We start from the raw sequence: 27,353 nt of genomic DNA, 5'->3' as shown, positions 1-27,353 counted from the left end.
GGCCAGGGACAAATTGGTATAAATAATCCTATACTGAGAATTAAACTAATAAAATAAATTATTTGAAAATTAATACATAATTAGGCCTTCTACTCTTCCAAGGAGTGAAATTTTGGGACAGTTTTTCAGTGCCATTAATACCAGCAAGAAAACTTTAAGAAACGGAAAAATACTTCTATATTTAGTTACTTGAGTTGCATGTGACTGCAAAGGTTTACATTAGAAGGTCCAGAGGGTCCCTTTCAGACTTATTTCCTGCATTAACCATTAATTTATGACAAGCAGCCTTCTGGTTAAAGTCAGATGAGATTATCTCATGTGCTTTTTTGGCTTTACAATATTAGAAGTCCACATAAAGCTGTATTTTAGCGATATACTGCTTTACAAGTATGCATATATGACCCTATGCTGTAGTGACAATATTGAAATAAGCTGTATTATTTGTAGCCACATTCTTTTGTGTTGCAAAAGAGTGAAATCTAATGAAAAAGAGTTCAGCATGGGTGAGGGGATACCAGTATACCAGCTGAGGATCTGGCCCTCAGAGTATTTATTTCAGTGACTACTCTATGGTATATTAACATATGTTGACTGCATTTATATTAATATGAGTTAATAAACATATTGAGTGCATTGATTTCAGTTATATTTAAAAATATTACTCTACAAATGGTATATTTGAACAAACACAATTATTTTGCCAGTAATCAAATAACAACCAAAAGCTATTCTGCCAGTATTACACAGCGGCAACCTGTGTAAAGTTACTGCAGCCTCTGTGACAGGTAGAGTTTTTAAGGAAATTGCCTAGAAAAAAAGGTCAGCCTCAGTCAGCTGAAATGTAGAGATACACTGTGCACCTAGGTAATTGTAACACTTTTAAAATCCTATGCTAAATCTAGATGGGGACAGCACTACATTTCTTTTTATGGAAAGAATACTGGATTGTAAAAGATAATGACATGAAACAAATTTGGTATAACAGGATTCATACAGCGTAGGTCCTATAAAAGCTACTTTGACACAGCAATAATTGAAATAAAGCTTAAAAGATTCAGACTATGTAAAATCTTATGTTGACTATATCTGTAATGGGTAAAGGAATCCCTCTAATGACACTGAGTCTAACTTAGAGGGTAGGAGCTTTATATATGAAGCAGAGAAAACTTGCACATTGAAGTCACTTGGTTTATGGCCAGACAGTTTGGAGGCTCTTGACATCACCACCACAACCTTCTCCTTAAAGAAAATACACCAGTTTAAGTTATATAGTATATTGTTATCTCCCTCTTTGATCTTACAGTGGTGCAACAAAAATCATAGGAATAATCTTAGCTACCTCAAGTGCATCAGAGATAAACAACATTTCCTCCGTTTCCTCATTTATTTACACTCCTGTTTGAATGAATTGTTTTGAAGTAAATGCTCTATTTCTTCCTCATTCACTCAGCACTCTCCAGTCTGGGTGTGGTAGAGTGAAGGGGATCTACATAACCATCTAATCAAAACTAGTAGAGCAATGTGAACATTGCAGAGAGCCAAATTAAGTGTACATGTGCAGTCTGTAATTGCTCAGGAAATCTCAAAATTTCCTACTGCACATACTGGTACAGTTGTCCCAAAATCTGAGTTCTTTTACCTGGTGTGCAATGAGCCAAAAAACAGAGTCGAGATATTTGTTTAATCCATATCTGCACAGAGATGGGTGCTACGTGGTAATTCCACAAAGCTAGCACACCGCACACTGGTAAATGTCATACTTACACACTTCAAACTACAAGGATACACATTTAATGTAATGACCATTAGTTAGTTTCTTATCACTTTGTTCCTCATTGGTTAACAACGTGCCTCAACTCGATTTACTTCCAGTATATTATTATTATTCTGCACAAACTCAAGGAGCGGGGGTCTTACCTGAGTAAGGGACTTTTTCTCATCAAGAGGTGTGGTTTTCACATTATAATGAGCTAAATGAATCTAAAGGACACAACTTGGTCAGTCTTTATGGTATCTCTGAGCACACGACCAAAGGAAGTTTCCTTGTTCCTCAATTCAAGGTTCTGTCTGGTTTTTTTATCTTCTTCATTTTTCAGGGCTCTACTGTCTTTGAGCCTATTATCCCCTCCCAAGGCCTTGTCCTATAAAATGTTTCTTTTTGTTTTAATCTTTAATCTTTCATCAGTATTTGAGCCATTCACCAAGAATGCTCATGTCCTCTTAAAACCTCTGATAGCATTGCCGTCCCTTTGCTGATGCCTGGGTTTTAGAAGTTTATCTTCTGTCATAAGAAATAGTAATGGGGAACTGGGAACTCCTCGGTGGACCTGCCCACACAGCCGGGCAGACAGGTGAGACCCCTGGGCTGCCAGCGCCACTTCTCTGGGGCCGTGCTTCTTGCCCTGCCAAGGAGCCCAGTCCCTCACAGGCCAGGTCTCCCAAAGGGGCATCTGGGATGCAGTGACGACTCCTTGGGTGCCACCTCCACCGCGCCTGTCAGGGACCCCACTGAGCCCTCGCCTGAGCCCGGGCTGTGACAAGAAATCCCTCAGACCCAACCGGTCGCGGGGCAGGACATGTCGGGCTCCATGGGACCATCTTCCCAGAAAGACTGGGGCTAGGGCTTGTATTTGAGAACAAGAGAGCTTTCACCGGCCTACAGCGCGGTCTGAGGGAGCAAGCGGGAAGCGGAAGGGAAGACGAGCGCGACGGGCAGGGCGCCGCCGCTAGCAGCGCCCTGCGCCTTTTCCGTAAGGCCCGGCCCCTTCCCTCAGCGCATCGCTGCGCACTTTGCGTAACACCGCTCTTCCCGTCGCGCGGTCCCTTCTCACCGCCGTCAGGAGGGGGCGGGACGTGCGCTACGTAGACGGCTGCGAGAATCGCCGCAGCTCGCGCTGGAGGCGTAAGCGGCGGGACTTTGCCCCCGCCCCTCCCCCGGTGCCGGCGCGGAGGTCCCGCGGTCCCGTCCTGCCGCCGCCATGGCTGCCCCGGGGCCGGCCCGGCTCCTGCGGGCCGCTGCCGCTTCCTCTCGCCGCTGGCTCTTCTCCGCCTCGCCGGCAGCCGGGACGAGGCCGTGCCGCGGCAGCGGTGCCGCTGCCGTGAGGGCAGCCCGGTTGTTCAGCCTCTCTGCCCGGGCGGTGCTCAGGTAAGAGGGCCGGGGCCGTGAGGCGCTGGGCGGGCTCCTCACGGCGGCGGCCGCCTTCGCGCCGCGGCAGCGCCGTGCCGCACCGGGCTGTGCCGCTGTCGGGGCCTCGGGCACCCGGGGCCAACGGCCGCCTGGGGGCTGGGCCGCCCGGGCGGGGGCGGCCGAGCCGGGCTGGCGCTGCGTGACCTTCCTCCGGTCGTTCGCCGTGCCCCGCTGCCCCGGCCCTGCCGCTACCTGGCCCGCTCGGGGCAGGTCCCGGCCTCCTCCTCGGCCCCCCTCACGGCCGCGCTCCGCCACGGCTCTCGCCGTCCCGCCTGCGGCTGCCGTGGCGATGGCACTGAAGCGCTCTGCGGAGGGACCTTCCACCGGCGGACGCCCTGGGCGGGTGGGGCGAGCTGTGTCCCGCAAGGCTGTGCCGGGGGCTGGTGGCGGGAGGTGCGGCGCGGGTAAGGCACAGGGCCTTTGGGGCCTGCAGCCCCGTTGAAAGAGCTTGCAACGTTATGGAAAGCTAAACTGGGGTTCCTAATATCCAAATTAGTTTTCTAAAAGGTTGTGACCTTATCAGTGTTGCTTTTTCATGCAGTGCAGTTTCCTTTTTTTTTTTTTTTTTTTTTGTTTGGTGAAAGTCTCCTAGCCTTCTGGTAGAAGTACAGCATGTATCAGTGAGAACTCAATACTGAAGATCTCTTCTGCCTTTGGTATAATTTTTCTTTGCTGAAGACCACTTGTGCATCTAAGTGTGCAGAACCCCTCCTCTCCTCACCAGTATGTATAAGTAGGTGTTTCAGAATGCATTACATCTGTAGACACTTAATATTCCACAGCCCACAACTACAGATTTCCCACTTGGTACATGTAGTCAAAGACTGTGTTTATGCATGGCCTTATGGCTTGTATAGTCAAAGATAGGTCAGAGTCTGCAGTTAACTGTCAGCATTTAAAATACAGAAGCTTTAAAAGCCTAGTTTACTTGCTTGCCAGAGAAGTTTCTTTGACTTGGAACAGGACCTGCACTCGGCTGCCCAACATCAGGTGGTGTAGCCTAGCCTGTTTCCAGATGGTTGGGTAGTGCCCTTGCCATCAAAGTTGTTTCAATAGTTTGCTTTTAAACTCTCCCGCATGTGCTCTTTTACTTTGTTCCTGCAGATACTTTTAATGTGGAGAGACTAGCTTTGATCTAGGACTCCCATATGAGATAGGGAAGTTGCTAGTTTAGATCTCTTCTCTGAGTGACCCTGCTGAGTGTCTTAAAGATAAGTGTCCACTGAATGATTGCCCTGGTGATCAGTTATTGTGAGGTCCCTGACTCACAGTTTCTAATTCAAAAAACCAAAAGGCCTTTGTAAAGTATTTTCAAGTTTTTAAAACTTAGTAAAATTACTGAACAGGGTAAAAATGGGAGGGAAAAGAATACTAAAAAGGGAAAAGTTTTCCTTACCTTAATGTCTTAATGTAAGACTTGTAATCCCTCAAGTCTTTCACAAACAGACTGATTACAGATTGCAATTTATTCACGTTCATTGCCCAAGCATACCAGCAAAAGAGCTCACACAACCAAGTATCTCAAACGTTTTGTTTATATATTCTATATAACCTGGCTGAGTGAGTGGGGAGAAAAAAATCCTTGTTTCTTTCATATGTTAGTGTTTTCTCCATTTATGTGCAGGTTATTTTCTCTAGTCCTACAACTTCTGGATGTCATATTTGAGACCCAGATCCTGAACTTTATATAGTCAGTGTTATTCCAGTAAAAATATATTGTTTTTATATGTAGAATTAACTGTATTTGTGTCTAGAGCATGAAGACCTAGCTGTATAAAATCATCAGCTGAGGTGATTCCTGTGAGCAGATGTTCCCAAGCATTTCAGTGAAACATCAGGTGTTATGTTTCCATTTCCATTTCATTCTTTCTCTTGCTCCATTTTTATCCGCCATCCTTCATTTTGTGGTGAACAGGAGTTATTTCAGAATTCTTTTATACCAGTTTAGATAGCTGCACAGTACCTTTGGTGCACAATGTAATTACTGCATGCTTTAAAGATTAGTTCAGATTTATAACTTCCACATTTTAATTGAGCCCTGTATAATAGTTTCATTCATGAAACTCTTCAGGCAATTAGGGAGGGCTGTTAGATTTACCATTTAATAAAAGATCTGGAAAGTTATCTTTGTTTTGTTTGGAGGAATGTAAGAGATGATTCTTAACTTGGAAGTAATAGCTGAAGATTCAGGAGGATACTTTTTTTTTAAGGGTGAAGAGGTAGCTGTCAGGATTCTTGCAGTACTTGCTCTTTTTTGCATGGGAGGGACAATGAACAGCATTTACAGTTCTCTGGCGCTCTTCTGTGCGTTTGCAGTATGCTCAATTTAGGGTAGTGAAGCTTGATAACAAAGCTGATAGTACGGTGGCAACCATATCAAGAAATTAATTGTGTTTTACATCTGGTGAAAAGTGTTCATCTGAGCATGAATTGGGATATTTGTGCTTTATGGAGGTTACACAAAATATGTTTTGTTCTTCCTGAGGCTATTTATAGTTCCATAGACCTAGCACATGTTTCATGTTAATTGCCTGTGACTAGTTCACAGTATGGTAGTGTTTGGCTGGTTTTTTTCTTCATGCAAACAATGTCTAGGTAGACAAAAGCCATGTTACTTGAAATTTATAAAGCCTGAATACTGTTTCATGCAGGTGCAGTGGTTATTATTTTTTAATGGTATCTCCCAGTTATTGAAAAGATCTGCACAGTGTGTGTTTTGAATGTCTGATCAGTCTGATTATTATGTACACACACTTCTGAAAGTACTTTCACCACTCAGGCTCATGTACAATAAAACCTCAGTGATTTTTTTTTTTTTTTAAATTAAACATTTTGGCTATGTGAAGAGTGGTAAAGATGGCAATAGCAGAACAGATCCTACTGGAAGACTTAAGGCTATCTCTAACTTTATTACAAATAGCTTTTAGTTTCATTTATCAGCCAGGGTGAATTAGGTCCTGTAGAAAAGATTAATTACTGTAGTGATCTTTAACAAAATTTGGTGACTTAATGGTGGTACTTCGGTTTGTCCCCTTGCTGCACGCTGCACAGTTAGGCATGCACAGCCATGCTGCAGTTCCACAACTTGCTGAAGCTCACGTAAAATTGTTACTACTGAAAAAGGGATTCCACTCCTGTTTCCTCATTTTTGTTGTGGGCAGTGGCATTCTGTCAGTTTTGCTTGCTGGTTCATCTGAGACTACTTTGTTTTTATGGTTTTTTTTTTTTCAGCCAGATTATCGAAATGAGTTGACTTGTGATATTATCGGTGTAAGGATGATGTCAGGGCAGTTTGGAGTGCAGATCACCCAAACCCACATTTTTGTATTAGAAAGAGATCAGTTTAAGCTGATCATGAAGCTTAGGTTATGTTATTGCATCATAAAGTTGCAGTAACACAATTTTTCAAACTGATGTAATTTTCATTTCAGGGGCAGCTCTGACTGTGTACCGGTTCTGACATTCATACGGCCATTGACCTGTGAAGGTTGAGTTTCAGCCAGTTTACTGCATGACAGTGTGAGCGCTGGAGATAGAAGGAACAAAGGAGGGAGGGCCGGCCTGTTCTTCTTGTGGCACTGTGGTGTTATGCCAGATTAAAGTGTAATCACAGGTGAAGACAGTTTCAGATGTGTTTTGAAAACTGGGAGGGGGATGACTTGTCTTTTAGAAAGGTTCCAGTGATCTAATGGATGGCCAGGCATCTTGCTGTTCGATCCGTGTGTAGTGCTGGGGCCTGAATAACAGGCCCTGAAACAAAGTTGACCTGTAGATGAACCTCATAACCAAATGTTATCCATTATTAGAATCTGCTAATTAGTAAAATCTGTATTACCATTAGCATTTATTATTAGTATCTGATCATTAACGAAATATGTATGTTCATTAGTGAAAGATGTAGTTTAGACAAAATATAGTCAGGAGTGAGACTGAAATGTCATGAGAATGTATCCAACTTTCCTTGTGTGGCCTTGTTCAAGGCTGAGAAACCAGGTGTCTGGTCTTGTTGGAAACTTTGTGGGAACAGAACCAAGTAAGTAGATAAAGAGACTCCCTTGATTCTGTTTAGCCTTGTTCAGAGCTGAGAACCCAAGTGTTTGACCTTGTTAGAAACTCCCTTGGTTCCCCCTCCCACCCCGAGCCCTGGCCAGGCTTTGGGTGGAATCCAACAGGAGGATGAAACCAGATGTTTCTGCTCAAAACAAAGGTACCAGTCATTTTGACTTGCTGATTTTTGGTATATAAGGCCGGACCCGCTTGCAGCAACTTTGGATGCCTCACCTATGGGTGGACACGCCTCATAGGACTTCCCACTTGCAGGGAAAGGCTCTCCAAATCCTCACTGCAACCGGGGCTCCCCAGCGACTGCGGGTCTGGATGATGGTAACGTGTGCAAGTGGTGATTTATCTTTCTTAATCACTATTCTCCCCATCATGTGGTAATGATTAGGTACATTACCTTGCTTATTCTTGTTTTCTATAATTTATATAGTAATAAAGGATACTATTTTGTATTTTTCTTATTACTTATTTTCTGTATTACTTGGTTATATCCTTTAATTATTAACAGTAAATTAAGCCTCCTCTTTTCACTCTGGTGTCTGAGTTTAATTGGCATCCTCGATCAGCAAAACACCATATTACTTGTGATCACCTCGTCCTATAATAAAGGAAGGGGTATGTTTTGGATATTGAACAATATTTAGTACTTGCCATGTCTATACCTTGGGCAGAGAATGCCCATAAATGCAAGTGTGTCTTGCATTGTGTCTCCTGTCAGGGTTGTGGCTGTCATGTTGACAGAAAAATTTCGGTAAAGGAGGGTGTATTTCAGTGACTTCTGGAAAGACTTTTTGAAGCAGTTTAAAATTACACTGTCAGTGGTTTACTTTGGCTGTCAGAATGTGAATCTGTACCTTTCCAGATGCCGTCTAAACCCATCAGTCTTGAGCTACCAGTGGAGGTGGTGAATTTTGTACTAGTATATCTAAGAAGTGGGTGCTTGTTTCCTTGGTTGTGCTGTGGGAGGTGTTAGTGCAGCAGAGGAGCAAAATGAAGAGCAGAGTGGTAACTTAAACCCCCACAGAATGGTTTGCTAGAGGTGGTCCTTTGATATCACAGGTGACTCTGCAACATTAATTACATGTTGGAAAGATATATCTTTAAGATTTCTGAATTTTATTATAGTGCATGCTTCAGTTGCATTCTGCAGATCAGCAAGGTCAATCCTTCATTACTGATGATAATTTTGGAATGAATTTGTAGTTAATAGTAGCTTGTGGCTGCCTTCTGGAGAATGGACTGAGGGATGATATGACAAGGATTGAACATGACATCATAATGAATCACGGCACGTTCTGCTGCCAACTGAGCTTGCAGTTGTGGGAAGTAGATTAAGTCTAGAGCAACAAACATTTGTTGTTTTTCAAAACAAGCTAGGACTCAGATGTCTAAAAACACATTTTCTTTTACAGCCAGTTCCAAAAATAATCTGTTCACTGATGCTTTAGTATGGCCACTTTCAAATTCAATTCTCCAGGTTAGAGTTTGACAGGGGGTGATTTGATTTTCAAGCTTGTATGCTTTCCATATGATAGATCACTCAAGACCCACATTTGGTATAAAGATTAAAGGTAATATTAAGCATGCTCTTCTTAAACATGGATTTCACATTGAAACATAGATTTTTGCATTAGCTTTTAGTTGTTCTGTTTGTATCTCTCATCTCTTAACAGGTTTCATCACAGTCCAACAAGTTTTTCTTGTTTTGCTCACTCAGTATAGGAAAGAAAATAATCTGTTTAAAAACAAACTATATTTTATTATTATATTAAAGTTTCATTTAATTTGTATGTGAAATAACATAATACAGAACACAAAAACCCCTCGTTTTTCCATATTAAAAGCTTTATTCTTGAAGTTTTATGCAGACTGCAAGAGAATTTTTTTCTTAAGTAAACATAATCATCTGAAAAGCAAAGCAGGAAAATACAAAACCTTCTTTCTTTGAAGTCAGTGTCAAAACTTTGAACTTCACTAGAATTATTATTTACAACGTGAAGCCCTAAGAGAATCTGTGCACAAAAAAAAGCAGAATGCTTTTGGAGTATTTCTGGGTTTGGGGAGGAGAAAAGCATTAAATTTTGTAACTAATAAAGTAAAATGTCTTAAACTCTAAGTAGTAAAATTTGTACTAAATGATAATGATGAGAACAAATACAATTTCATAAATCCAAAGCAAGGCTCTGCAGAAAGATGTGGAGAGAAGCATTTGATAAAAATACAAATATTGTACCTAAAATAAAATAATTCTGACTCTCTTTGGTGAAAGGCAAACACCAGGATCCTATATAGCTTCTAGTTACAATACACAAACCAAGAGGTTTTTTCTTATTTTTCATGGCCTTTGTTCAATGTACAGCAATAAATGCCTGTACCTGTTGCAGCTTCTAAAAGCCAGTAACTGAGATTTCTGTGCTCTTAGTGTTGATAGCGATTACTGGTTTAGTAGTGTTCAATCAGTTTTAAAGATCTAAAAGGTTCTAGAACTCCTCTTTAACTCCATTATATACTTTTCTTTTTCAGCTCAGAAGATAAAATAACTGTCCATTTCATAAATCGTGATGGTGACAAACTAACAGCCAAAGGAAAACCTGGGGATTCACTGCTGGATGTTGTGGTTGATAATAATCTAGACATAGATGGTTTTGGTAAGTAGATTCACTGAATACTGTATTCAGTATTCAGCCGCACCTTGATAACTGTGTTCAGTTCTGGGCCCCTCACTACAAAAAGGACATTGAATTACTCGAGCGTGTCCAGAGAAGGGCAACGAAGCTGGTGCAGGGTCTGGAGCACATGTTGTATGAGGAGCGGCTGAGGGAACTGGGGTTGTTTAGTCTGGAGAAGAGGAGGCTGAGGGGAGACCTCATCGCCCTCTACAACTACCTGAAAGGAGGTTGCAGAGAGCTGGGGATGAGCCTCTTTAACCAAGTAATAAGTGATAAGACAAGAGGTAATGGCCTCAAGTTGCGCCAGGGAAGGTTTAGACTGGGTATTAGGAAGCATTTCTTTCCAGATCAGGTTGTTAGGCGCTGGAATGGGCTGCCCAGGGAGGTGGTGGAGTCCCCATCCCTGGAGGTGTTTAAGAGTCGGGTCGACATAGTGCTGAGGGATATGGTGTAGTTGGGAACTGTTAATGTTGGGTTGATGGCTGTACTGGATGATCTTCAAGGTCTTTTCCAACCTAGACGATTCTGTTATTCTGTGATTGAGTGTCTAGAAATTGAGTTACCAGTTTATTCATAAGTATTTATAGAATCATAAAATCATTTAGGTTGGAAAAGGCACTTAAGATCATTGAGTCCAACTGTAAAGGAATATTTATTTGTGAATTTATAAAATCTAGCTGTACTTTTATTTATAAAACCTAGCTGTACTTTATTTGGATTTTCTCTTTTTTTTTTTTTTTTTTTTTTTTTTCCTGCAGGTGCATAGAGTATTTTGGGTCAAGTTCTAAAAAAATATTTGGGGTGAACATTGCTTGAATGTTAAAGGAGAGGAATGTGTACAGAGTGCTGTGAAGGTGGAATCTTAAAGATGTCACCTGCAGACTTTTCTGAGCTGATAGGTTCTGGAGGCAATGCAAAGCTGGTGTATTTCTTACTATGTCTGGTTACTTCTGTATTGCCATACTGTCTCTATTATCAGGTTTTTTGTAGCACAAATCGCTGTAGTATTTGAGTGCTAAGTGAAAGTAACAACCAAATCCACATCAGTTAGCAGAGAGGAGCAAAAAGTTTAATTCTTGTTAAAGGACTGAGGTAAAGGAGACCTAGTGAAATTCTAACTTGGTACAAGTTCTGTTCAAAGTCAAAATAGGAGGAAGTTATAACACCTGTATTTCTTAAAACTTCTGCACTTTCCGTAGTTAGTTGCGTTGAAGTTGTAGGATTCTGCCCATTGAAAGTCATGTTATTGGGTAATGGCAATTAAATACCTCAGGAAAGGTATTTACATGAACATGAGCTTAAGAATTAATAGTACAAACTAAAGCAGGAAGTGGAAATACAATTTTCACTAGTGAGTGTGTAGCATCAAGCAATTGGAGAAAAAAATAAGTAGGCTAGCATAGTACAGTTTGAAATCTGAGGTGTGTTTTATTTAAGTGCAAATAAATCTCACTGTTAGTCATAAAATCTTTGATAAGATTTTAAATCTCACTTATGTCAGAGAGCTCTTATGTCTAGAGTTGCATACAACTGGGGAAGAAGAATTCTCGTAAACATCTGTAGTGCATTGTGATAACTAGCTTTATGTATCACTTATTAAATGTGTCATATAGACTTACGACTAGTCTGCTTGTATTTTACAGTAAATACTCTCTGAGTTTGTGTAAATACCGGCCATGTTAAAGCATTGTGGTAAAGTGGGGAAAAAAACATAAATAATGCTGTCAATAAACAGAAGCCAAACTAAAAATTGGAGATACTGTAACAATCTTTAATTATAACATATGCCAATCCCATTTAAATAATCATTTGTTAATGAAACATCGTACTAGGACAGAGAAATAATGCAGTATAAATTATGTGAAAATGTATGTTCTGTGTTTAGGAAAAAAATGAGGAGAAAAAAAATGTAAAATATAAGTCTTACATATTTATTTCTATCACTAGGGGGCATCCCATGTGCAGTAATAATAATAGAAATAGCTCTGTATAGAGACTTAGAAAACTGTTGAATGATTCAGCTGCACGCAAGTTTGTTTGCTACTGTGAGCTTTGCAGTTGCAGATAGACTGGTCAGTGTTTGTTCTTTCTCTCCTCACCTCCCCCAACATTAAAATGCTTAAACCACTGATATGACAAATTTTACATTATTTGGCACTTTAAATAAAGTCTAATTTTTCACATGCATTTGTATGTACTTGAAGACGTATTTTAAAAATCAAGTCTTCTAATACAGTATATGCTGTTGATACCATTACTGCATTTAACAACGCAGTGCTTTCTGTATCATTCCTGTGGTCTGATGATGAATCCCACTGTTTCTTTTCATAACAGTGGTTAGACATGCAGCCTTGCTTCCCTTTGTTTCCATATGAGTACAAACGTGATGTGGTCACAATGCTCTTGGCTTTGCTTTCCCTGGAAATGAATAAATAAATGAAACTTGGCTAATGTATTACCTGCTTCTCTCAACAATTTAAATCAGAGGTAGGGGTTTGTGTGCCCCAACCCCAATCTCCATGCAAGTATGAAGAGTTCAGCTCTCTCCTCCTCTTGAAGTTGCATGTTTCGTTTTCAACAAAGTGGCGAACTCTGTGCCAGACCTATACTGTGGCAGAGACAAATTTGTTAGTGCTCAAACTTTTACAGTCCCCTGGTGACCTAATTGCTGTAGCAGGTAGATGTAGTTGATGCTTGTTCTTTTCAACCCTTGCAAATTATTTGATCCTTGGCTTGAGCTGGATCACCTAGTAATACACGTAGGCCTCTAACACAGAGAAGACCATCTCTCTCTAGCCTGACTACCTTTGTTGCTGCAAATTAGTGTTCTGTTGAGTGAGAAGAAATACCAAGTATAAAATCCCTCCTTCCTGTACTTCTGAAGAATTTTTTGTATAGCAGGTGTCTTCTCTTGAACTTCTTGAGGAAACCACCTCAAAACTATGGGAAAGAGGGATAGAAAGATGAATCTTGGAAATAAATTCGATAGTGTTGATTGACAGCATTGTCTTGCTTTTGCATTCTTATAGTAGAAAACTTTCTTTAAATGGTAGAAAGGGAATTAAGTATTTTAACTAACTATAGCATTCAAGTAAATCTTGATGTTGTAGGAACTGTAGCAATACTATTGCCAGTTGAATGCAGAGTAGATATATGAATGTGGAAATATATGAAACATTAATTTTACTAATCAAAAGATACTGCTTGTATTAGACAAACACATTATAAAGGATTTCTTCTGAAATTCTGCTGTAATTTGAAACTTTGATTTTCTATTATCTTGACTTTTTTTTCTTTAGGTGCGTGTGAAGGAACGCTAGCTTGTTCCACTTGTCATTTAATCTTTGAAGACCACATATTTGAGAAACTAGATGCAATTACTGATGAAGAGATGGACATGCTGGACCTGGCATATGGCCTCACAGAAACGTAAGGCAATATAACACTTCACTACATCAAAGAATAGAAAGAAGGATTTGCTGTCCAGTGTTCTTAGAATGCCTTAATCGGCTGTTAATGAATAGCTAGATTCTGTTACAGAAATGGGACTGCCAAGTTTAAATGTTGTTTATCTGAATTCATATTTAAAAGATGTCAGTATTGGTTTTGTAACTGAAGAGTGGTGCTTGCCAATACTGCTCTTCAGAGGTGTCTGATGCAGAAGTGTCAGATACTGGAGTGACCAAAACCTCAGTTCCTTCAACAAAAACCGCCGATGCTGTTGTGTGTAAATTTTCTTGTTCTTGTTTCCCTTCCCTTCTGGTTTCTGTCTCCATTGGTCTGTAGCTAGTTAATGTATTTTATGAATGTGTTTACATTAGTATTTTAGTTTTGGTCAGATCTTCTTTTCACAGAATCACAGAAGGGTTGAGGTTGGAGGGGGACCTCTTGAGGTCAACTGGTCCAGCCCCCTGCCCAAGCAGGGCCACCTAGAGCCCCTGCCCAGGACCATGTCCAGACGGCTTTTGAATATCTCCAGGGATGGAGACTCCACCACCTCTCTGGTATTTATGTATGTTGATAAGATCCTCCCCTGAGCCTTCTCTAGGATAAACAGTGTTCCACATGACAGTGTCCCCACTTTTCATGCTTTGACTGATGTCAGAGTGCTGTTGTTGCACACAAGCCCTTTTGGGTAAGACCAGTCCTAAAGTGTGCTCTAACTGCTAATGGGCATTTCAGTGCATAGGATTAGACTGGTGAGAGTCTAAAGTAACCCTCTGTGCTATATCTCCCCCACCATCACACCCCTTGTAATTAGGGTGTCACATCCTCATCACAGACCCATTCCTAGTGGGCTGCGCTACTTGCTGGTGTAGACGTAGCCTGTATCATAGAACATACCCACATGAAGGGTAGGCAGCTATGCCTTACAAGGTTTCATAAGCCCTTTTCTTCATGCTTCAGTGGAACTGCTTGTTGAAGTTTTTGAGCATCTTTCCAATTAAGTCAGAGAGCTATATACCTGGCCGGTATAATGCATAGGGGTTTTTATGTCTCTGCAAAGAAGTACTCTGAATTAACTCGTTTGTCTCCTTGTACTAGTAATGAGAATCCTGTACTAATCATTTCTAACTGAGAGTATACTATTTCTCACTTCAGCCAAATCTTAACTTTTCTGGGAGGTTGTGAAGGCAAAGAAGTCAAGGATGGAGAAACTTTCTTTTGTTTTGTCCCTTTTCCCATCTCGCAAAAACCTTTTTCGATTTTGAAAAAATCGTAAGCCTATTAAGTGTGAATTTACTTCTCTCTCACCATCAACCATAATTCTCCTAAGAGTTACTTTTTGGGTTCTGGGCTGAACCAATTCCTAGATATCTCTGGAGGCCAATGATCTTACAAAAACCTTTTTCTTTGGCTATCTTTTAATTAAAAGGTTTAAAGCAAGTAGTTTTTACTGAAGAACTGGAAAATGGTAGAAAGACAGAGCTCTCTGCTTAAATATTTCTGTTTTCTCTCAAAGTTCTTCAGACCAAATTAAGTTTTAGACCCTCTGCAGACACTTACTACTTCTGTCAGGTTTTCCTAACATCATGTGTTCTCCTATGGCCAGGATCTTTCACATGTGTGAGAGGATGACTTTTCTGGAAGACAGAGCTTTAGTGCCTGATATTTGCTGTAGGTTACCTGGTCTCCTGTGCTAATATAAACTTGCATAATGGGGTTGCACTACTATGTTCTGTCATAAATATAAGGATAAAAGCTTTTTCTTGTCAGTGACTCTCTGTATTTGGGAAAGCTTCAGCTAGCAGCTGCCATGAAAGCTCATGTTTTTTTTAAAATGAGAGACTAATTAGAAAAATTAAAACAAATTTGTTTTGATTAACTGTAGAACACTAGGTTTATGAAAAGTAGTAAGATAGGGGGATGCAAACCCTGGCAAGTTTAAATGTTTAAAAAGAATACCTAATTAAAAAATAAGCTGAGAAACAGCTTGCTAAAAAGCAGAAAAAAACTTTTTTTTTCTAACCTAAGCAGGAGGCTTGTCTGTATGAAGAACCAATGGATGATGTAGAAGGTGTACTTAAAATATAAAAAGATAACATAAAAGCAAAGGGTTTTTTGCATTGTTGTCTCTAGAGATATCCATGCACTGGAAGGTTTCTTTGCAGAGGGCTTCCTGGAGTATCTGTCTCAAACTGATGTGTCCATAGAAGTAGTATTACAGCAAATAAGTAAAATGAGTAGAAACAAATGGTAATGACTGGGTAGCATTCACCCAGGAGTTCTATAGGAATTCAATATGACATTTCTGAACTACTGTCTGTGAGGCTTAATTAGTTGGTTTAAAACTACTTCCACATCAAAGTAATGGAAGGTAGCAACCCAACTTTTAAAATGAGATCATAGGAACTGAAGAACAGTGAGTCTGATTCCATACTGGACATGTTAATCATGTCTATGGACTGCTGCTTTTTTACAGTTTCTACTACATAATGGTAAGGAAAGAATTCAGCAGAGCTTTTGTAGAGGAATGTAACAGATACGGGAGCTCTTCAGATGAGTCACTGAGCATGAAGAAAGATCTTACAGTTCACGTAGTTCACTTAGGTCCAGAAATCCTTTACTAAGTTTTGAGTTGCAATGGGATAAGAGCAAAAGCCCTGTAAAGGATAAGTAACTGGTTAAAAAACAAACATTTGTCTTTTAACAAGGTAGAAGTATTTGGCTGTCTGGTAAGAGTATGTGATTAGCAGTGATCTAAAAGCGATTGGTGCTGGGTTTTACGTAGTGAGCGTATTTGTGAAAGGCTTGGGAAAAGAGAATGAAGAGTAAGGCTTGTGTATAGTGCTATGTTACTCAGTGCAGTAAAACTGAAAACTGTCAAGACACGCACAAGGATTTTGTGCCATTGGGTGATAGGAAACAAAGTTTGGTGTTAAAAGGTGAAGATAAATGCATATGGAGAGGTGGTTTTGGTGTTCAAAAAAAAAAACCCCAAACTAAACCAAACCAAATACAACAACAACAACAAGAAAAACCCTGCCAAAAAAAAACCAAAACAAAGCAACCTTCAAACCCCCAAAACCTCAAAAAGGTAAATGGAACGTTGGCAATACTTGATAGGAACAGGTAGAAAACCAGAAAATACCGTTACATGACAAAATGGGGATTCACTATATACTTGTGCAACTCTGACTTCCCGTTTTGTTGTTTTTTTCTTTTTTTTAGTAGTAGAATGAGAGGAAATAAGGCCCGTAGAAGTGGTTAAAAGGGAAATGGCTTTCATGCAGGGATTGACTAAATCATTTTTTGAGGGGTCAAAGCTTCTTCAGTTTTAACGGATGGGGAATCTGGTTAGATATCTATAAAATTGTAAATACTGTGGAAGAATCTGAGTAGGAGAAGATAGTTTGTTCCTCACAGTGTTATTTAGTACTGCCTATTTTTTTTGTACTGCTGTGTAGCAGGCTCAAAACAAAGGGCAGTGTTATCCACATGAAGTGAATCCATTGCCGCCCTACGGAGTGCATATGCAGTTGGTATTGGTCTTTAGTGAAAAACAGACACTTCAGTAAAATTAAGCCTTGTGGGCAATGCTAAATATAAATATCAGAAATTGCATCTCTAACAGATTTTATATCTAAACCTATTCTTATGGATGCATATTCATGAGATTAAATCTTCTGGTAATGTATGTATTTATACATACATTTGAAGTTGATGCTGCAGTCATTTACATAGAATTATTACTTTGGGGTATAGTACTGAGTTGAGAGCTTCATCAGCAGTTGATCACTACATGCTTGAAAGAGTTCTGTATAGATATTAATGTAGTACCATTTTTTTATAGTATCTGCTTACATTCCTATACTGATTAAATTATTCAACTGGTGCTACAGAACATTGCCCATCCTTGCTTATGTTTAAGCATTCTATACTTAAGTACCAAGGTGTGGACACTAAAGATATTCCGGCAATAAAAGTGGCTTGTGATGTCTGCAGAATTTTCTTGTGGTATTAAATTTTTTTATTTTAATTGCTCACATACACCACTTTCTCATGCTGAATAATGGGTAGAAAACCAAAGGATTACATCTCCTCAGGTGCTATGAGTATTTTATCCTTCTTCCTGTGCTTCTTGTCTTTTCTTTCTGGCTTAAAGGCCCAAATCTTGAGTTGTTTAGCTTGAAAACATTGGACCCTGGATGGGTTATGCTATACTTTTCCTGAGGCTTTTTTTCAGATTCATTGCCTTTATCTCTTCAGAGATGCCAGATGTCCCTTGGGAGATCAAGTGTTATTCCCTGCACTTGACTGAACTATTAGTGACCCACTGAAAATGGAAGGGTCACCATTACTATATGTTGTCTCAGCAAGTAGGAGGTTCTCAGTGTACAACTGTCCAATGTACTGAACTCTGTTATTTAATGTAAATCATAATTATTGCCAGGTATATCTTTGCATTGATGCATGCAGTTCACTGCTGGTCTTGATTAAGACCATGCACAAGAGTGGCTGTTTCCAGATCATAACGTGTTTGGGCTGGCTGAATGTTGGAGGCGTAACGGGGTAAATGCTGGAAATAGATGATTGGGTAAAACTAACGACAATGTCGTATTTCCCTACAGATCACGTTTAGGCTGCCAAATCTGCTTGAAGAAGTCAATGGATGATATGACTGTTCGAGTACCAGAAGCTGTTGCCGATGCTAGACAATCAGTAGATATGAGTAAAAACTCCTAAAAGAAAGTATCTTAGGGGTTTTAAAGAAGCCTAATTATTTTTATAACTTATTTTTAAATGTGTAATTAAATATGGAAACTTACATAATTGTGAGTTATTTTATATGACTATCAATATTAGATTAATGCTATTTTAATTTTCTTTATAGAACCTCCTATATTTTTACGCTTAAAAGGCAATAATACTTCTTACAAGTGATCATTGGATTATAAACGTTAGCAAGTGTACTACAGATTTCATATAACATTATTCTGCGAAAACCTGTAATGACGTTTGAGAACTCTATCACTTCTACAAGACTTCTAAAAACGCCTGAGCATTTCTAGGTTTCAGATCTGGTGTATGAGAGAACAAAACTTGTCAGACTGCTTGGGGTCTTTTTAAAGTGTTGTTATTAAAGATGGTATGCTTGGAGCTAATTCACATTCTTAGTAAATATCATACTTCCTCAGCAAATAGTGGATTTTCAGACTAGGGATTTGCCAAACTTTGGAATCTTTTATCTTGCAAAAATAGTGTTAAAACCATGAAATGTAGGGGCTGATACAGAATGTTGGCACCTGCAGCTTAATTGTTGCAGTGCATCTCTGTTGCCCAAATGAGAAGTCAATAAACCTCAACTGTATTTACGTTTGACTACACCACAAATATGGGGATATACATGTGGCTTAGATAAGTAAAGCCTTGGAGCTGTCTAATAGCAGAGCATAACCACTGGAGGTAACTGTAAATTCTTGCTGTTCTCTGAAGATGGCTTAGTTGGGATTGAAGAGGGCAATGTTTGCCAACATAAGATTTGTTCAAAATCTTTATCCTTCTTTCAGTTTTGAGCTTGTTTAGAAGCTCATCAGTTCAGAACATCATCAGTCTGATGTTAGCTAGGGCATTCACCTTAAAGAGATTCCCAGATTCTGGGCCTTGTTCTCAGGACCACTTCAGTAATGGCTGATATGAAATGGCCAAGTATATTCCATAAGGATGGACTAGGTTCCTCAGAAGGGGTAGGGAGACCCCCATGGTGGGATAGCATGTGGACTGATGATGAAGAGCTTTCAGCTGGATCTTGTTTTAGTCTTTCTAAAGTAGACCAAAATAAAATAAAGTCTCTAAGAGTCTTTCTTATTCTCTTCAGTTTTTGTTGCCTAAATACTTAAGTGAAATGGTTGTCACCGATACAACAGTTGTTACCCTTATAAGGTTATTTTATACTATTTTGGCTGTATTTATATAACATGTTTGTTTACATTTGAATGATCTAATACATTCATTAATGCCTTCTTTGAACTGGTGACAATGACATCTAGACATCTTTTCTTGCATTATTATATTTATGGGAGCAGAGGAAAAATACTATTTTTCCAGTGTTTAATACTGGGATTTTTTGAGCTTTGTAAAGAGAAGTCATCCCCCTTTGTTATAAAAAGAAATGTTTTCTAGAACTGTATTGAAAATAGATTTAGTTCACATTCTTTGATTTCCTCTCTGAGTAGCTCTTACTTTGTTTTCTGGTCGCTTTGGACTTTCCCCTAAAACAAGATATACTTCATGTGGTCTGCTCAGAATGTAATCGTACAGGGTTCTCAGAACACAATTCCTATCTCATCTAATCCAAAATATGACTTCAAAGTTGAAATTTCCTGGCTTTTTGAAAGACAAAGAGAGCGAGGTCGGGGAGAAGGGTGGAAATTGAAGATACATTCTGAAGATACTGCTGTCTTCCTCTTCAACTGCTGTGACTAACCATAATTTAGAAGTTACCCTCCCACAATCAGGCGCTAAGGTAAATCAGTTCTCACTTTGTATTGCTTTTGTCCTGAGTTCATTTATATACAGTAATTATTATTAAATCTTGAACTTTTTTTTACATGAGACACAGTTCTAGCTTCCAAGAGAGGGAACTCAGGTGATAACCAGATGTACTGTGCATTTTTACATCAGAAAGAACTCTGAGGTTTTGGTATAGCTGTGGGGTTTAGGGGTAGATCTTGGTTTGTGTTGGGTTTTGGGGTTTTCTTGGGTTTTGTTTTGGGTTTTGTTGGGGGGTTTTCTTGTTGTTTGTTTGTTTTTACATAAAGCACCAGTCACTTCTTGTGGGAATCTTGAAGCGCTTAACACTGTTAAACAAATGTGAAACAGCTCTCATGCGACAGTTCTTTCTAAGCCAAGGTTGTTTCATTGTGCGTTTCCTGTGACAGCTTCTCATTACAAAGACTTTGACTCTCCTGTAGTGTGCTTGTGGAAGGAGTTATTTAGCACAACACAGCAAAAAAGGACACTTCAAAGTTCATTTTGAATTCTAGAGGTATCCCATATTGCATGCAAATGGAAATCTCAGAAAGCAAAGGAACTAACGTGTAATCCCCAAAATGCACAGCTCAGAGATACCTGTTTCGTTATTGTCAAAATGATTTGCAAATAAATCTTATTTTATACCACTTTCTGACACATCTTGTTTGTATTGATTTTTCTTCCCTTTTTTTCCAAGCCGTTGAATCTATTCCTGGGTATAAAATGGAACTTAACAGTTAATGATGCAGATTCGAGTGTAAGTATGGATCGTTTTGCAATGGCACACAATTAAAGCATCAAAACTAGTTAAATATATATTTACTTCCTTGTCCAAATAAAGATTAAAGGTAACTCTAAAAGTATTTCCTTTCTCTGTTAAAACATGGAGTCAGGGGGACTCTATTCTCTCTCCCCTGAAAAACAATGAGAAAATCAGAACCGACTTTGTTCCCTTTGCTTCTGAACTTTAGGTTACAACACTTGCTTGCAGTCTGGGGCAGACAGACACCTTTACTTCACAACCACTGGGTGGGGGGGAGGGGGTGTGCTGCCTTCTGATTCCTGGGGGTAAAAAGGGCCTTTGGATTTGCTTGGTTCTGTGAGGCAGCCAGACCAAAACCATCCTCTGGCAAAAGGAAAGGTGGTGTAGTCCCCTCTGCCTTTCTGAGAGCGTGGGGGAGCTTGTCTGTGGCTTTAGGTCATGTCCCTTCCCCTCCACCCCTTCAAACCCCTGTTGGGTTCAGGGTCCTGCTGGCTTCTGTTCTGAGCAGGGAAGCTGACTGCAAGAGCCAGCAGCCCCTGTCTCCGTGACACTTTGTGCATGTGTTTGTGTGATGTCTGAAGGGGAAAGGAGGAGGTGCCTTGCACTCCTGTGTTACTACATCTTGTTCTGTGGGGGGAAGTTTCCATGAGGTGGACTGCAAGCTGTCGCTGGGGAGAGGAAAAGGCAAGTTCACCAGGCAGATTGTTACTTCTTGGACAGAAAATCTAAATCTGAAGTTCACCATTTTTGGCTACAGGGCTCCAAAAGATTTAAGGCAGCTGTGTCCAAACTTAATTCACATCCCCGGAGGAGGCAAGTTGAAAAGGTCATGTCCAAAAAAGCTGGAGTGAAAGTGGCAGTGCTTCCCCTGCTCACAGGTCTGGGCTAGGGCATGGACAAGATGCCCTACAACCTGACTTTGCCTTGCCCTTGGAGCGGACAATGTGGTATAAAAAGATAAGGTAGACAAAAAAAAAATCCTTATTACTTGGGAGAAAAAGGAGAAATAAATCTTTAAAGGAGAAGAAGACATGCTTAAGCTGAGTCACTGAGATGTCAAATAGCAGAAAAGTTGGGAAGAGCCTGCAGCTGTTGTAGGTGATTTCTCCTCAAATGATCTCAAAAGATGTGAAAGGGGAATGGGGATTTCCTGCATCGGGGTGGGGGCTGTTGCCTCCGTGGGTGGCTGTGTAGATCCACATGCTGCTGTGGGCTCTAGTGCCTCAGTGCTCTTCCTCTCCCTGTTGCGCTGCCAGGAGTATGGTCCATACATAAAATAACTGACATTAAAAGTAACCCTGAGATTTACTTCCTAATCTACTGGCCACCACTTCCTTTTTTATGAAGTTAAACTTTTTTTTTATGTGAACCAGTCCAGATTAAAAAAAATGTCTTAAAAGTAATTTCTGGCCAGCAGTGATTTAGCATTTGCAATTGGAGCAAACGCTTAATCTAAAGCTGTGGCCTCGTTGTGTTCAGAGCAGTATCTCTGGGGTCTCCCTCCATGGTTCTGGAAGCTCTCTTGACCTCAGCCCAGCAGCAGAAACGTTATTTTGAGCACTAACACTGCTTGTGTTGCTTCCACGAGTGGCGTTACTCAGGCTAGCATAACCTCCCTTGTGCCTAACCCCTTCCATAGTGCAGAGCCTTCTTCCCCGAACAGGCGCCAGGGTGCAATCTCTTGCATCTGCTAGTGATGAGAAAGGATAAAAAGGGGTTTGTACAGACTTGGTACAACCTTCCTTACGTCCACTCAGGTACAGAGGAGCTTTTGCCTTCCCATTTGTGGCTCTTTTAGAGCATGTCTGTGCTAGAAAACAGGATAACGTCTGAAATTCTCTCAGCTGGTGCTGACCCCAGGTGGTAAATCCATGCAGCACAGCGCTACCAGGGATTAAAATTCGGGTGTGGGAACAGCGCAGCGCGTTAAAGCAGCTTTGTATGTGAGCCCAGCTCGGCTATAGCTTTCGATGGAACTCGCTCCTATGGAGCCGGCTCGGGTGTCTATAGCTGTGAAAGAAACGCAGGTTCAGTGTTGCAATGGAAAAGAGCTATTGCTGGATCAGGCCAGGCTGCCACAGCTCTGGGTGCCTGTGCCCAGCCAGCGGTGAGGCTGAGCACATAGTCCCACGGACAGACACATGCGCGGACACAGACACACATGCCCCGGCCGTGCTGATCAATGCAGGCGGAAAACACAGCGCCAGCCATCTGCCTCCTGAGCCCTGAGCTTCTGCAGGCAGCACCCCCCTGTCTGTGAGCTGATGGGGAGCCTCTGCCATTGCCCATGGTGCTGGTGGCTCCCCGTGACAGCCCTGGGAGCAGCCCTGTCAGGGGCTCAGCCAGCTCCGGTGAGGGTATGGGGGTTCCCCTGCCTGTCATGGTGCCTCTGCTCATTCATGTGCATGGGGATGAGCCGTCAATCCCATAACCTAACACTAGTCAATGACAGGGCAGGACATTTGTGCTCCCAGTTTCTCCAGCGCTGCAGCAGAGGATGCGTTATGCATGAGAAGTGATATCAACACGGGACACTGGTGCCGAGTAAGTAACCGCCTCCAGATACTCTGGAGGAGTCTGCAGGTACCTATTGGCAGCTGTACCTGGTTTGCAGCTACAGCTGGGTCGGTTTTCTTTCCGCTGGCAGCAAACTGCCACTGGCACCTGGTGGGCTGAAATCTCTGGGTTTGGAGAAGTCTGTCCCATCTCACTGAAAGAAATGCCAAGCCATAGATGGCATTTCTCCTTCAGGCTGTGTTTGATCAAAAATGGGTCTCCTTAAGGATCCAGTTTTGGATCAAACAAATATCCAGACAAGTTGGATGTTCTTACTCCATCCAAGTGCATCTGAGCAGGTTCAGAGGGAGGCTAGCAGCTCATTCTTGTTTTACCCTTTCTCAAGTAACAGCTCTGCTTTGCATAGGTAAGCCTGCATTAGGTTTTGATCTAGTGAGCACTCACAGGCTTTACTGGTAATGGTTTGAAAGAAGGGCATTGCCTTTCTAGAAAACTCTGACTGGAGGGGAGAAAGAGAGAGAGAAGGAGAGCTGACGCAAGATCATAGTGATGCAGCTGCAGCCTCTTGGATCCAGGAGAGAGGCAGACATATACCACCCAGGGAGCCAGCGATGGGTTTTGGCTGGGGATAAAAGTAGAAGGTCTCATCTCAGAGGAATGTTTAACAACAGATGAAAATAGCTGTAAAAGAAAACAAATGGTGTCACAGAGACAAGGCATATGGTAGCTCAGAGTGATGGGGAGGCTCATTCAGGCTGTGGTTCAGTTCCAGGGGACTGATGATTGTCAGGAGGGAGCACAGCAGGGGATGGTCAGATCAGGAGAGTCTCTGCTTCAGATTTCAGCACTTTTTTTTTTTTTTTTTTAATTCTAGCCTTATTGAGTTGTTATGATCATCACAGCCATTGGATTTTCATCAGAAAATTAGGAAAAACACATTCTGTCCTAGCATGGAGAAGAAAAAACAATGTCCCTTGCCTTGCAGTTTCCTGCTCTTCTGGGGCTGTCCTTCAAGGAGAAGGGCAGCCCAGGAGCCTCTGAGGCAAAGGTCTGGGAAAACAGAGCAGACCTGCCCCAAGGGTGAATGTTGTCATAGAATCACAGAATGGTTTGGGTTGGAAGGGACCTTAAAGACCATCTAGTTCCAACCCCCCTGCCATGGGCAGGGACACCTTCCACTAGACCAGGTTGCTCAAAGCCCCGTCCAACCTGGCCTTGAACACTGCCAGGGAGGGGGCAGCCACAACTTCTCTGGGCAACGTGTTCCAGTGTCTCACCACCCTCACAGTGAAGAACTTCTTCCTTATATCAAATCTAAGTCTACCCTCTTTCAGTTTAAAGACATTACCCCTTGTCCTATCACTACACTCCCTGATAAAGAGTCCCTCTCCACCTTTCCTGTAGGCCCCCTTTAAGTACTGGCAGGGAACTTCAGGAGACTGGGATCTCTGTCCATTAGGTGATGAATACAGAAAATGTTGTATTTCCAATTCCAAGAACCTGTGTTTGAGCACTGATTTTGAGCTTCACATTAAAAATGACCTTAATTAAAGACCTCATTTTCAGTCTTTATTCTTTACCACTTTTGCATTTTATTAAGTATTTGTCTGTGCATAAGAAGGATGGGAAAGGTTTAGCTTCTGATTTGCCTGTTACAGTACCTATTTTCGGAGGTCAAAATGCCTAAAGGAGGTACAAGACATCACAGAATCACAGAATCATCTAGGTTGGAAAAGACCTTGAAGATCATCCAGTCCAACCATCAACCCAACATTAACAGTTCCCAACTACACCATATCCCTAAGCTCTATGTCAACTCTACTCTTAAACACCTCCAGGGATGGGGACTCCACCACCTCCCTGGGCAGCCCATTCCAACACCTAACAACCCGTTCTGTAAAGAAATACTTCCTAATATCTAGTCTAAACCTTCCCTGGCGCAACTTGAGGCCATTACCTCTTCAGAGACCTTTACAGCAGCACACAGAAATGAAGGGGGAAAACCAATTACCGGGGAAAAGAAGTTAATTCTTAGAATAGAAGTATAGAGTAACCACAGGATATCTGCTATGGTATTTCATTGCTTATGTAACTGGTTGATCAGTTTTGTCAACTGTCCAATGCTTGCCTGCTCCTGGTTTACCATAAAGCCCTGCCTTCACCATAAATAACACATTTAATCCATTTCTGCTTCCTTTCAGCTGAAGCACCTCTATAATGGCTCTAGATCCCAGGAATTTTGTAACATTAACTTTTCTCTGAGAGTCAGGTGTCAGAAATTCTTACTCTCTGGCAAAATAATTTCCCCAAATCTTTTTGTTAATGAGTGAAAAAAGAATCCCATATCCAAGTCTCAAGTGAGCTTGAGCTGCAGTATAATCAGTGCAAGTACATCTGCCCTAGCTCTTGCCATATTGCATGATGCAGACACAGTCAGCAATTCATGGTTTCTGCAATGAGATATTATTTACCAGACCAATAGGGCTTTTTTTGCCTCTTCAGATCTGGAGCGCATTCAAAAATACACAGGAAGGTTCTCTTGCTGAAAACTCGTGGTCACCTTTAAACCTGGAAGGAGACCTGCGGTTTTGAGGAGTTCATTCCTGGCAGCAAATTTGGGTGGACACTGCTCTGACAGCACATCTGAATCTGTAAACACTTGATCCAAATCCTCTGAGGCAAGAAAAAAACCCTTTAGCCAATCCTTGCCACTTGCTCCCCACCTCTCCAAAATAAACACACCAGTGTGTTTTGGTTTTGCAAAAATGTTGAAACAAATTACACTTGATACAAGTCACACCACTATTTCAGAAGTGAAAACAGCAATATTCCTTCCAGAGCATGCTGAATAATTAGATATAAAAATAAACCACCTAGCGAGGCCCTGGTAGTGTGTGCACTGAGCTCCCAATCCTCTTTTACTTCCTCCACTGCTCCTGCCAGAGAACCCCTGATTTATCGACTATTTGCCTCCTACTCAGTCGCCTGCAGCTCCTCATGACTTCCACTTGCTCAGTTGGTGCATCTGGATTTTTTTTGTTCTGCTCTGTTTATGTCCTTTTTATGGTGTTTTTTTGTCAGAGACATCAGGTATCCTGCAAAATTTTCCTTTTTACTGCACAAGTCAATATTTGCATTAAAAGCAAACTCTGTTCGTTTCAATAATCACGAAATTCTTCAGCTTTCTCTTACTTTATGAGTAACTGCAATGCCTGGAATCCTGGTGGGGTGAACTGCTGGTAGAAATAAAGCCCCTCCAGGAGCTGACAAAGGAAACAAGGAAAGGGCTCAGGAGCAGCTCCTGGCTCCAGTGCTGCATCCTTGTGCTTCAGTGCTGTCTGTGGCCCCTCATCAATCCCCAGGAGCTGTAGGGGGAACTCGGGGCTTGTCCCCAGTGTAACACTGAGGTATAGCTCAGTGCCCAGGGCTGTAGAGGAGCAGTCAAAATGAATTTGTGGAGCACACGTTCTTCAGAGCCATGCAACACCAGAAAACCTCATGTTTCTGCTGTGGCTTTCGCCAAAGCTCCTCCTGCAAAGTGCTGAAGATACGTTGGACATCTGACCATACAGCAAGAGACAATTTAATTAGTGACTACTTAGAAACATTATGTCTGAACAGCTTCATCTGGTGCTGTGTCCTTCGTACGGTCTCTGCCAGGCACAGCTCTCTCTTCTATTGCTTTTAACTTTGATAGCCTCCTTTAAAAAAATTATCATAATTACTTCTGAAAAGATGAAACAGCGGAAATCTCGAGCCTGCTTCTCCATTTTCTCCCAGGTTTTCCATGGCTCTCACACGATCTTGTAATGCCAGTGTGCTCTTTTTCTAATTTCATAGCCTTGATATTAACACTTTTGGAAAAAATCCCCACTGGTGAGAACTTCTCCAGGCCCTGTCTGGGAGATTTTTGACTTCTAAACTGAATTTCAGGCTACAGTATTTTCACAGTTACCACTTTTATTTTGTAATGGAAAATGTGAAATGAACTGCTGAATAAAATAAATATTTTTTTCTTGGAAAAAATTGTGAAATTTGAGTATTTTTATTTCTGTATTGCTCTTCATAGAGTGAAAGCTGTTCATTTAAAAGGCATGTGCAGAAAATCAATTCTGTTGGTTTGCACGATACCATTTAATTCTGGTAAGCTTGTTCATAACATTTTCAAATCTGATAATTA

The 27,353-nt window shown here is 41.1% G+C and overlaps 1 protein-coding gene across 1 annotated transcript; it reads left to right on the top strand.

Moving 5' to 3' along the window:
- Positions 1-2,880: 2,880 nt before the first annotated feature.
- On the top strand, positions 2,881-20,540 carry FDX1 (ferredoxin 1). Its single transcript, XM_074816101.1, has 4 exons — positions 2,881-3,145; positions 9,773-9,897; positions 13,218-13,347; positions 17,991-20,540. Exons 1-4 carry the CDS (start codon positions 2,979-2,981, stop codon positions 18,103-18,105), a joined length of 537 nt encoding a protein of 178 aa, XP_074672202.1. The 5' UTR covers positions 2,881-2,978; the 3' UTR covers positions 18,106-20,540.
- The last annotated feature ends 6,813 nt before the right edge of the window (positions 20,541-27,353 follow it).

Source organism: Strix aluco, chromosome 2 (genome assembly GCF_031877795.1).
Source record: "Strix aluco isolate bStrAlu1 chromosome 2, bStrAlu1.hap1, whole genome shotgun sequence".
Lineage (NCBI taxonomy): Eukaryota > Metazoa > Chordata > Aves > Strigiformes > Strigidae > Strix > Strix aluco.
Note: the sequence above shows the minus strand (reverse complement) of the source record. Positions and strands in the feature narration are given on the sequence as shown.